The sequence below is a fragment of the Pinus tabuliformis genome, chromosome 8, assembly GCF_031772625.1.
Source record: "Pinus tabuliformis cultivar Carrire ecotype Pingquan chromosome 8, CPIR1, whole genome shotgun sequence".
Taxonomy (NCBI): Eukaryota; Viridiplantae; Streptophyta; class Pinopsida; order Pinales; family Pinaceae; genus Pinus; species Pinus tabuliformis.
This window is the reverse complement of record NC_142294.1, coordinates 2,040,746,612-2,040,759,905: the sequence shown is the minus strand read 5'-3', so window position 1 is coordinate 2,040,759,905 and position 13,294 is coordinate 2,040,746,612. Positions and strand designations below refer to the sequence as shown.

General features: G+C 38.9%; 1 protein-coding gene across 7 annotated transcripts in view; it reads right to left on the bottom strand.

Moving 5' to 3' along the window:
• The window catches only part of POL{LAMBDA} (DNA polymerase lambda (POLL)), a 364,299-nt gene that overhangs the window by 137,044 nt on the left and 213,961 nt on the right, over positions 1-13,294 (bottom strand). For all 7 annotated transcript variants that reach the window (XM_089374948.1, XM_089374949.1, XM_089374947.1 and 4 more), the window contains one exon: positions 2,611-2,701. In XM_089374948.1, coding sequence (XP_089231074.1) covers positions 2,611-2,701 — 91 coding nt within the window. The remainder of the gene's footprint in view (positions 1-2,610; positions 2,702-13,294) is intronic.

Sequence of the window (13,294 nt, the reverse complement as noted above, 5' to 3'; positions counted from 1 at the left end):
TTGCCCACACCTTGGGTCAAGCCTGGAATGATGCCCCATAGGTTGATGTAGCTAAAACAAAAAGTAAAAGCACAATTGGGCACATTCAACAGGAAAATGTACCACAAAATCCAAAAGATGGTTAGAACAAACACATTTAGCATGTGGGAAAAAGCCAATACATGAGCTCTACCCCATCATCATGGCCATCACCCTAGTTCCTACAGGCTCTATGAACCCCCTTCATCATATAGTAACCCTTGTTTGTTCCAACCCCTAGTGGGCAATGAACCACCCTACCTTAAAAGGGGGTATTCACTGTTGTATCTCACACATCATGCTCTTACCCCTTGAGGCCCGAACAGTTAATTGAAGAAAAATCATAAAAAGGAAAAAGGCATATAAAGAAGGGTGGAAAAATAAATGTCGAGGCACCTCATGTACCACGATTGCTCCCTCCTATATATTACATACCCAAGTGTGGGCCTCCCTTTGTCAGTTGTCGGAGAGAGAGCTAGAGATCGAAGTAGTGAGTAAGGGGCAGGGACAGTGATCCAGAGGAAGTTTTCCAAATCCAAAGAGGCAATAGCAAGAGGGCCAAGTTATCCCAATAAGGCAACACAGAGCTCTGCACAGTAGCTTCAGAGAGGGCAGTTCGAGTTGCTGGAGAGAAAATCGTTCTCAGATCCAAAGGCCGAGCAAAGGTTCCAGAGGGACGGAGAGACGAATTTCTCAACAACAAAAGGCAGAACGACTTCATCAGAGACCAGTCAGAGGCTAGACGTCATAGTGATTGCGCAGTCCAGCGCAGAGGGTGACACAAAAGCTTCAAGAGGCCGAACTTTTTTAGGCAAGTTGTGTCGGGATTACTTGTGGAGAAAGGGTAAATTCCCTTCAATAATTTTGCCCATATTTTCTTGCTATGGATTGCCAGTTTCAGGCATCCAGATTGTACTCAGATTTTCACTGCTGCATAATAATAAAAACCCTCGCTATTGTACTAGTTATCCCAAGTTGGATTTTTCGAGGGACATTTGTCCAAAAAATAATTGTTTCGTATTTTATTTGTGTGCTAGCATTTCTCAATTTCCAGCGTATTATTTTTTGCGCAGTGTTTTATTTATGAGATTTGCAGTGTGTTTATTTCGATATTTGCTATAGCAGATAAATTGTTAAATTAATTAACAATTAGGAGAAATAATACCATTTGGTGCAAAAGGATTCCATATTGGGATTTTCACATCATGACCCATTCACCCTTTGACATCAATGACAACTTTCATCCAACAGAAGTCACAAAAACTAACTAGTGCACTAATCTGTCTCTGTAAACCTTCACACGTAGAGGCCAACAGGACCAGGTCATCGGCGAATAGGTGCAAGGAAACCTAAACTAGAAGACAACCATCCCCCTCTTTGATATGCTCATGGGGGAAAGGATCTAGCTCATCGATATAGATCCCATTGATATAGCTCATTCTTATTCATTCATTTTATATACAACAAATATTTTCTAAATCTCAAAAATTAGATAGTATTTACTGCTTCGTAATACGATCCAATTGGGATCTTGTTAAAGAAGAAGAATACAAGAAGAGAAAAGTCCCAATGAAATGATCCATCACTAAAAGGACTACATGAGCAAGCACTGGAAGATCACTGATATGTTAAAAATGATATATAGAAATAAATTATGAACTAATCAAGAGTCAATTTTCGTCTGTCTCCACTTCTTACTGGGTTACTTGAGCTATATTCTATAACAAAAATTCTTTGAAATTTCTCACATAGGAGAGACAATATCCTTACAATCAGGCAATAATATTTTCATTAGGAGGCCCTCCCAAAAGACAGTTCACCAGAAGTCTAGTGCTGAGAATCTTATTCAGGGAGCTGATGAAATGAGTTTCAAAGACCAGTTTTATGCATTTAGAAGAACTTTATTTATTGAACACTATATGAAGATTATTAGTTTCTTTACTGCACTTTCATCTGCAAGGAAACTTTACCATAAACTTTACCATTTGCAGCTGACCTGAGACCTAGCTTTTTGTTCTAGTACTAGGACCTGTTTGAAAACACATTTCTTTGATTGATAAGGTTGAGTACTCAAGAAAGAAAAATAAATACAAATAATCAATGTTCATAGGAGATCATAAGCAGTCAATGGGACTAGAAATACCACGAGGTACAATTTGTCAAGGGAGGGGTTAAGGCATATCCTATGTTAATAACAAATAATGAAAAAAGGCATTCACCAAAATATCATACAATCATGAATTGCCATTTACTACGAACCAAAACAATTGTTTCATCTCCATAAAGTATATGGCTAGAACTTTGCCGAAAGACATCATGATAAAATAGTGTGGCCATGTGACCTCTGAGTTGTTTGAGTTTGAAGGATTACTGACATGTAATTAAGTAGTCCCTATCAGAGGCAGGTTAACTAGCCTCTAACGTTATATTCAACTCACGTATCAAGAACACAATGGGTGAGTAAAATATAGTGATTTTGGCCACTGTAAACTAAATTTCTGTATTTAAACCCAAAGTCAGTCTCAACATCAAATTACCTGCAACTAGTCTTGCAATATAAGTTGAATTCAAGGCGTAAAAAGCAGCCCATACCTCAGTACTGTGGATGCTAAAACGTAAATCTTCCTTCAAAAAATCAATATCCTTTAAATATTTCACAAATTTCGGCAGAAAACCTTTATGGCTGCACAAAATTAGAAGGGTAAGTATAAAGTACAAACAAATCACTGAAATTTGATTGAAAACAAAAAAAGGAAACATAATTTCTTGATCCATTAAGATGTTAATCAAGATTCATAATTCATAATTCCTAATAAAGCACATCACTGAAAATGATGAAAGACTTTTCTTGAATAGCCTGCTTTAATAACTCATGTCAAACTTAGTAGTTAGCATGTGTCAAATCAAAGGCACATTCTTATATACAGTATCTTCTGATATTAAATCAGATTATCATCCAGATTGGAGCACTGATGGTCTGTTACATAGATCGTGTGTCTAAAGCACATGTAGGTATAGCTTTGAGCATTCAGTGCCTGCACATGTAACATACATAAACATACATTGGGCAGAATCACAGATTTTCCATCCTGGAATTCATACAGCACAGAGTCCCTGGTCTCGAGAGGGCATAAGATTCGTTTTGGCCAAAGAATCAAACTTGACTTGGGACTTGGCAAAAAATCATGAATCTAAATATGCTCCCAACAAGACCTAGGCAAATGATGATCCCAAAATAAATGCTTCACTGTTTCTGCCAAGAGACAAGAAAGGCAAAGGCCATTTAAGAGGTCATTTTTAGTGTGTAGATTTGTTGGGTGATTCTTCTCTTAGTGGTATTTCACACTACTTGAGAATTTCTAGTTTGTTTGTTCTCTGGAAGCTTCAGTGCAAAAATGTTTTCGAAAACAAGGTTAGCTCTTTGCAAAAATGTTTTTGAAAACAATGTTAGCTCTTTGTCTGCCTTTTGTTTCTTGTGGAGAGAAGGGGCACATGTGCAGCTTCTGCTAAAAGTCTTTTTATCAATCAAGAATGTCAAATTGTTAGACTCTGGTGCTTATTCAAATTTTACTGTTGTTCTTGCTTTTGTAAGGCAGGGGATGTGTTACCACTCAAACCAGCAGGGGACCTAAAGGGGTTCCTAAAAGGGCAACTGCTAGGTTAAGGGCAACGGTGGAGGCTTAGCCCACTGTCACCATAGCTAAGTCTCCTTGCTCTTTACAAACTTTCACTGATGGGAGGAGTCTCGGTAGTGTTGTAATCACTTGTAAAGTATATGTCAATGGACAGGTGATAGGTGACCCTGGAAAATGGAAACCCTTTCCCAAGGATGGAATGAAGAATGGAACCTGCTTGCTCTTTAAGCAAGGGACTTGGTCCACCAGGGGTAAGGGGTGAGGATTGGAGGGTTGAGGGAGAAGGAATAGGCTTATAGGTGGGGTTCTCAATCCCTATAATCTGTCGGGAAGCTTGGATTCCCAAATGATCCTTGACAAATAATCTTTGTTGAGAAGTGGGACCACACGGGGCTAAGTGGACCCAGTCCAGGTTCGGGGATGGAATGTAGCAACCAATGATGTTCCTATCCTGGACAAGGTGAAAAAAAATGACCAAACACAAATATTTACTTCGAAAGGTTGAATTGATCTTGTCGAGGTCTAGCCTTGGAGATGCCTAGGCAAAATTCGATCCTATAGCTAGGGCTTGGGATTCCCAAAGATTCCACCATTAGAATTGCCTCCAATTTGGAGGAGAGGGAGGGGACCCACCAGCACAGTAGCCTGTGGGAGATCGAAGTTTTTCCTTGGGTCAATTCTTAGGAAATTGATGCCCTAGGTGACCTTTTGGGGCTAGACTTGGGGGGAAAGGGGAAAATGGGGAAGATGGTAAAAAGAGGGTTAAAATGATCATCCCTTTTAAGGGACCAGTGCCTAATTCACTTGGGGATATGGAGTCAAGGATGGTGATGAGTAAGAACTTGGTTTCTTGATCAAGGAGGCCCAGAAAGTCAACTTCATCCAATGTTGAGAGAAAGAAAAGAAAAGTGACCTTCAAGCATTTATACTTCAAAGAAAACGATGCAAGCTTATCGAGACAAATAATCTCTAGGACATTTCATTCATATAACATTGGCCCATACATTAAATTAGCTAAAACATGCTTAATTCCACATTTCCATTATGTGGCAATTAGCCCTAATTTTAGCAGTATGCAGCAACAACAATAATAACATCAAAATTTACTTACAACATTATAGAGTATATCCAACCAGCATTTCGTTCATTAGATGAAGCTCCAAGACAAGATAAATAGCCCAAATCCATACGTCAAAATTCATCCATCTCCAAAAAGATATCCTTAGAGAAAATGTGAAGTTCTCTATGATTAGAGAGATCCCAAGCCAAGTGATGATCCAAATGAATGTATCTAACATCAACATATAGCCTCCTAAGGAGTTCATATTAGTCTATGGGCCTACACTAGCCCCTAATGATAAAATAATGTACAAATAAAACCCCTATTGGTGACAAACCCACCAAACTAGCTCACAAGTGTAAAAATAAGCCTCACAAGGGGCTAAATAATAATATGTACATGTCGTGGGGCCCTCTATAGGCCTAAAATGTCTCGAAGTGCCATACTGAGGAATAAATTCCTCGAAATATGATGGACAAGTGGGTGGCCCCTTGTTCTCCAAGTAGTAGACTTGTGGTGCTCCCAATGGATTTGAGGGCACATAAATGACCCCATGGATCTCCATATGAATCGGAGATGCCTATAGATCCTCTACAAGGGTCCGAGTGGTGGAATGAATGTTGCCATGACATCGTACAAGTCCTGGGACACCTGCCAAGAGTGTGGGGCTCCTATGGGGGCCTACTAGGCATAATGTACCAAGCATATCACCATCATCCTAAAAGTGGATCGCTAGTAGTCTCTAAGCATTGATGAAGATCCATGGAGTGTTGTCTGCTGCTGTGGGGGCCAATGGCTCTCTATGCACACCCTATATGTGCCAATGTAGACCTTTGGGGGTTAAGATCTCGTACAGGGAGACTAAACCCAAATGGAAAACACTTGTAATCCTGCATAAGATCCAATGCATCCCTTAGACTTCCAGTACAACCAATCATTAAAATAATCGAGTAAAAGAGTTTACAAATCATGGATAACAAAGTGGGCACTTCATAATGGCATGCCCTTCCGTTGTGGGCTTTGCCATGTGCTAGTGTCTCCATGCTCCAAAGGGGGTTAACCAAGTACCTTATTAGGTGGTTTCAACCCTTAAAGGGGATAGTATGTCCAAGGTACATCCCTCTAATGGGGGTGGCAAGTGATAAATAAGTGGAATGGAAAAGGGAATGAGAGGGGCAACCCTAGGGCACATATTAGGTCATAGGGGTAGCTAGATAAGGGGAAGCCCACACCTGGGTATGTAATGTGTAGGAGGGAGAAGTCGTGGTACATGAGATGCCCCGACCTTCATTTTTCCACCCTTCTTTATATGCCTTTTTCCTTTTATGAATTTTCTTTAATTAACTGCTTGGGGCTCAAACGACAAGAGCATGATGTGTAAGATATAGCAGTGATTACCCATTTTAGTTAAGGAGGTTAATTACCCTCCAAGGGTTGGGACAATCATGGGTTCCTAAATGATAAAGGAGGCTCATCTAGGGCCTATAGAACCAGGGTGATGACCATGGATTGGGGTAGAGCTCATGTATTGGCTTTTACCCATGTGATAATTATTTTGTCTCCACCATCTTTTGCATTTTGTGGTACAATTTCCTATTAAATGTGGCCAATTATGTTTTATTCTTTTTTTCTTTAGCTACTTAAACCTCCGAGGCATCATTCCAAGCCTGACCCAAGGTGGGGCCAAGGGGATAGGGAGGTTGGCCCTATGTGGACCCAGGTGGGAGAAATGATGAATGGGGTACAGTGAATGGTAAGGGAGTAATATATGCGAATAAACGAGTGGGACCACGCACCCAAAGTCGGGGTTTCCCAAGTTGTACCACCCTAGAACCAAATGGTCAATAAAGGAGATCCCACGGGACTAAGATCCAAGGGTAACATCCAAAAGAGATCACGGGGACAAGAGCACAAACTAAGCCCACCCTTTCTACCAAATCCCCCCATCAATCCATACCTAGAAGTGTCGATGATAACTAAACCCAATACTCAATTACCAAATGACAAGACATACCTTTAGATTCGGGAGGCCCACCTTCAAACATACGATCAATACAGGTGGTTGAGGGACCACATGGCTGCCTCTAGTGGCAAAGAAATGGCACAATGAGCTAGTAGGAGGCTGCAAGGGGTTGTTGGCCACCGACTGAGGCTCATCATGGAGAAAAATTTCTCCTGGGGGATATCACCCACGAAGTGGTGTGTAAAAAGATGTAAATACCATTGTCTTGTGTTATCTTTTAGAAACTCCATCACCACTTTATTTGTTTCCTTTCTAATAGGAATGGCTTTGACCAACCTGGTAGAACAATCTGTAGCTGTAACAATCCATTGAAAGACATTACTTGAATTTTCCTTGAACTCCCCTATAAAATCCAAGCCCCATTGTTGAAATGGTGTTTCCACAACAATTGCTTGCAAAGGCAAAGTCTCCAATTGTTGTATCCCTGTGAACATTTGATAAGGTTAGCATGACCTCACAACACAATGGACATGTGCAAACAAGGATGGCTAAAAATACCCTTCTCTTCAAATCTTATGTGCCTTAGTTGTGTCCACCACAAAATCCATCATGAAACTCGTTCATAAGTTTCCTAGATTCATCTTCATCAACACATCTTAAAACCAATACATTCAAATTTCTCAAAATTAATTGTCCTTGAATCAAACAATACTTTGACACTTTGAAACGCATATCCCTCCATTATTTGCTCAAGATTCTTCCAATAATTTATAAATGTCCACATAACAATCACATTGTTCTACTTCGTCAACACACTTAAAACCAATCCATTCAAATTTCTGAAACTTAACCCACCTTGAATCAAACAATACTCTGACACTTCCAAATGCATATCCCTCCATTGCTCACTCAAGATTCTACAAATCATTTTTAAATGTCTACATACCAATCACGTTGTTCTAACGTGATCAAGACATAGGCTATGGTACCGATATATCCAATGTTCAATACCTTTTCATTTCGTTCAACCAACATCTTCGCCATCCCTTGTCCTTTAATTATCTTGGTGGGCTAGATCTCTAGATCACACTCTTGAATTTACAGCACCCACTTCCCTCTTTTAATGACAAGACAATATTTTTGAACAAGAATGTCCCTAACAACATGATGAGGGAAGTATGCAATGATCGATGAACAACCTACATAACTCCTAATATGTTTGAAAGACTCAACTAAAGCATATGCTTGTTTCTCCACATAATACCTAAAATGTTAGAAAGACTCAACTAAAGCATATGCTTGTTTCTCCATAATCAAAAAATTTAGTTCAACATCCCTAAGGCCTTGTTAGTAAATCCAATTGGCTATTCCACGTCATGATTATTCTTTTGCGATAAAACCCTATCGATAGTATCCTTCTAGGAAAATGAAAAAAAATTTACGAACTTCTAAAATAATCTAGACTTACAAGTAATGGCATTAAGGCTATGCCTTCTTTTATCATTTGAAAAGACTTCCGTCCCTAATCATTACACAAATATCCAAACTCTTTCTTCAAGAAATCATTACACAAATATCCAAACTCTTTCTTGAAGAAATTATAAATTCACTTTGTAATCTCAACGAAGTTATGAATGAACTATGAATAAAATTTATTTTGCTAAAGGAAGGTTGTACCTGTTTCTTGTTTTTGGTAAAAGAATCTTCTTATAGCTTCAACTCTCTCTAAGTCCACTCTTATTCTTTTATCCACCCCAAACATTAATTTCTTCTAATTCAATGATATGCCATAATTTTTGCAATTTTCAAAAACATGTTTGAGGTCTTTTACATGCACTCCCCATTCCTTGGAAAACACTATCAAATCATCCTAATATAATATTCCCCACGATGTCCCTGTTAACCCCTCATATCAATTGAGAGTAACTCTTGTGATTTTCATCACATGAAATGATTTGAAACATGACACCTATGGAATTTTAATGGATTGGGGGCGCCTGCCTTAAAATTTTAATCAAAGACGATGCTCACGCCTGATGATTTATGGATCACCCTCTTGGTATACTTCATGATTATGCATATTGTTGTTGCCTAAATCCAAATCTGAGATTGTTAGTTTTTGGTAGCATCGAACAGGGGTTCTAGTCTCTATGGTGTCTAACAGGCTAAGGAACACAAAATCTCCAAAACCCAGAAAAGGTTTCGCGATAGAAGCCTTAGAAACACCTCAATTAGATTAATTAGCCAATAATCCTAAGTTTAACTTAGGAAAATTGGTTAATTAAATCAGATTAATTGAAGAAAATTGATTTTGCTCTAGAGACTTCTGGAAAAATCATTTGATGGGGTCAAGATAATCTTAGCCATCGATTGTGATTAGATCATGGTCATTGGTTGCCCAACAAAAGATTATAAGAGCAAGTCGATGGGGTTTGGAGAACACATTGAAATCATTTGAGCAATTTGGCTACCGAGTTGCAATAATTCAACAAGGGCACAGCTGAAGCTAGGGACACATCAGCAACGAGGTATTCAATGGGGAGAATTTCCGGAAAAAATCTCAGGAGGTTTCCAGTGTTCTAGCTTCAAGAAAGGAGGTCGAGATTTCCAACAGAGGAGGCTGAATCAGCTAGTGCGAGTAGCCAATTCCCTAGTACGAGTTGCAGAAGCAATACATCACTTCCAGTTGCTGAGCGAATTGCTGGAAGGAAGTGCGGGTAGCTTCAGGAGGCAAAGGGAGGCAAAATGACTTACAAGGAGGAGTCCCGGAGCTGTGCAAATTTCCCAGAAGTTGTATTGCGCATTCTTGACAGACAGTGCTAGTGCCAGAGAGGATTGCGAGTGGCCAAGAGGAGGCCAAATCGATTTGTTGAAAGGAAAAGGGCTTTCCAGTTCCCAAATATTTTTGACCATGGAGAAATTGTATACCGGAGCTTCGCTAGCATTAGGCAAGAAATTGTAATTCTCTATTTTGGCTAGTTGCATATAGAGCAAGGCGCAGCTCCAGTTAGTAAGGATGCCAATATTCCAGTGTCAGGAAGGAAGATCAAGATTTTCAGCAAAAGAGGTTGAAGCAGGCAAAGTGAATTGCAATGCGAATTAGATAGTCAACCAGTATATGTCGCAGAGAACAAAAATTGTGTGCCAATGTCGAGAGGTGATTCGGAGGAAGAGCAAGTAGCTTCAGTGAGCAACACGTGGCAGAGTGACTGTTGGAAAAGGTTTCTAGAAGAAAGATGGAATTTCCCAAGGGAGTGTTGCACAGTCCAGTTAGCCAATGGAAGTTGCAGGCAAGAGTACAAGTAGTCGAGACTCCGGGAACAAGCCGAGTTGATTTGCTGAAAATGAGATTTCCCAATTAATGTTCAGTGGGAGATCAAGACTATTACAATGATAACAGCAACACAAAGGTAGCGCAAGGGCATAAACAATGTGAGATTAGAGTAGTGCAGTGGAAGCACATATTGGTTCAGCTACAACATGTAGTAGGAGAATCAGCATAGATCAGTGATAGCATGGTGTATAGTAATTGTCGAAGGATTTTCTTCACAGAGATTTCCAGTTCTCAGTGGCAGAGGGAGATCTATTTTATTTGTTGAGAGAGGATGCAGTCTCTCCAAGAGTGCGAGTTGACTGAGGCAGAGGGAGTTGTCAGGGCAACAAGATACTCTGCTAGTCAGATCAATTTGCAGAGGAGAAGCAATGCCCAGTTTCATGGCTCAATTTTCAGTGGAGGTCGTGATTATTCCCAACAATGCGAGTTTTCTAGAGAGGACACAATAAATTGTCGGTACGCAATTGCAGAGGTTGACTCAGGGTCTCAAGGAGAAGGCCAAATTCAATTAGAGGGGCTGAGTAGCTTCCAGGAGGTTAGATCAACTATGAAAAGTGGAGGAGTAAATCTACCTGAGGTTTGCTAATCTATGGCAACCAGTTGTAATACAGATGTCAGACACTGGCAACGTAGATCAATTCGGCTACAGGATGTTCCAACAAATCAACAAATATACTCACAAAGGCCTTTGGTAAGGCAAAGTTTGTCTTCTTCAAGGAGCAATTGGGATTAGTGGAGAACACCTTCTTCACTAAGAGGGAGTGTTAGATTTTGGTAGCATCAGACAGGTGTTCTAGTCTCTATGGTGTCTAAGAGGCTAAGGAACACGAGATCTCCAAAACATAAAAAAGGTTTCACAAGAAAAACCTTAGAAACACCTCAATTAGATTAATTAGCCAATAATTAAATATTTCCTAAGTTTAAATTAGAAAAATTGGTTATTTAAATCAGACTAATTGAGGAAAATTGATTTTGCTCTAGAGACTTCCAAAAAAGTCATTTGATGGGGTCAAGATGATCTTATCCATCAATCGTGACTAGATCATGGCCGTTTGTTGCCCGACAGAAGATTATAAGAGCAAGACAATGGGGTTTGGAGAACACATCAAAATCATTTGAGCAATTCGACTACCCAATTCGGTGATTCAGTAAGGGCACAGTTGAAGCTAGGGAGACACCAACAATGAGGTATTCAGCAATGAGAATTATCGAAGAAATTATTAGGAGGTTTCCAATGTTCCAAAGTCAAGAAAGGAGGTCGAGATCTAGGAGAGGAGGCCGATTCAACTAGTGTGAGTAGCCAGTTCCCCAATGCGAGTTGCAGAAGCATTATATCACTTCCAGTTGCCGAGAGAATTGTCGAAAGGAGGTGTGAGTAGCTTCAAGATGCAGAATGACTTATAGGGAGGAGTCCCGAAGGTTATGAGAATTTCACAGAGGCTACAGTGCACATTCCTATCAGATAGTGTGAGTGCTAAAGTGGAGTGTGAGCGGCCAAGAGGAGGCAAGATCGATTTGCTGGAGGGAAATGGGTTTTCACATATACTTTTGACAATGGAGAAATTGTATACTAGAGCTTTTCTAGTACCAGGGAAGAAATTGTAATTCCCTATTTTGTTGAAGATAATAATAAAACCCTCATCTGCTACACTAGTTTCCCTTCAGGGTTTTTCTAGGGACGATTTGTCCAAAATAACGGTGTAAAAATTATTGTGTGTGCACATTATTTTCTCAGTTCCAATATTTTGTTTTCCGCAGCATATTTTATTTGTGAAGAATTGCAGTGTGAGTTTATCAATATTTGGTGTTAATAATTAACAAAAAACAAATAAACTGCATAAGTTAGGAGATAAATTTCCAATTGTTGTAGTTTGTGCAAAATTTCACAGAGATATCATGGAGAATTTTTTGAAGTCCTCTTGCTGCGGCCTTGGCGCCAAGTTTTGAGTTGAGTTGTTGTCACTCAAACTTCAACTCCTCCATCTAGGCCAACTCCTAGCGAAGCCCAACAGGGTGATCCCTACAAAAATAACTAAGGCTTAACAAATGTATGCTAGACAAGTTAAGTTCTCGGAGTTAATTATAATAATCAAAGATACATCCAAATTAAATTAATATATAAATTGCAGAAAATGAATTCAAAGCATCAATTCATAAGCATAATAACAATAACCATCTACCAGTAGAGATATTTAAATATTAGACGAGATGAAGCGAAAGTAGATCGGTGCCAAATATATTGTACCTGCAAAATTAAATATTCCAAGTGAAGAAGATGACTTTGAAGTAAAGCTTGGAAATAAATGCTAACAAATTAAATGCCGAAAATGTAAATGCTTTAAAAGTAAATATGGCGATAAAAGATAAGCAAATACAAGAATGTTCAATATGAAGTGCTTAGAAATGTAAATACTTGAAGAGAGAATACTTGTAACAATATGCTTTGTAAATGAAATGTATGTACTTGAATCACCCAAAATTGATAAACTTTGTAAACTAAGAGGGAAAATGGGACAAGAGTTCAAGTACCAATGCCGCAAGATAAATCTAGATGAATGTATTCTTGATTTATTTCAATGTTAAGTTAGATTGCAAGATGAACATATTTCAATTCAACTCTTTCCCAAGCCTTATCCTCGCTGAGGCAACGATCTCAAAATAAGAATTCTTAGGGGAAAAAGGGTCCCTAAGTTACCACTTCAACCAAAAGAGTTGGAAGCAGATTAATCATTGCAAAAGACAAATCTAACTATTGAAAAATTAAATCTAATATAGATAATTGCTTGAAATGCAAAGTAAAATGACTAAACTAGATAGCAAATGATAAAAGGTTAAGTAAAAATAGATTACCCAAATTAAATGAAGGGGATTGCATAACAAAATGGAAATAGCATGCATAAGAAAGACTCGATGAAAATTACTATGATTGTTCTAGTCTAGTTTAGTTTAGAAATCAATGAAAATCATTCAAGCACCATAAGAGACAATTCCCCAAATGGGAAAAGCGGGATGCTTAGGAGAAAAAAATTCCCTAACTCTCAAGAAAAAATGACTTATTTATTGAATCCCTCTTATAGAATGAGGGATGAAAAAAAGAGAGGTTATCATGGATCCCCTTGGACAAGGGATTAAAATATGTTTTGGAGAGAGCTTACAACAAGATTCCCTCAAAGGAATCAAATGCAATTCCCAAAAACGTTGCAAGTTAAGACAAATTTTGAGGAGGTATAATGAATCTTTTGGCAAACCCAAAAGAGAACCTTCTTTGAAAACTGACATGTGAA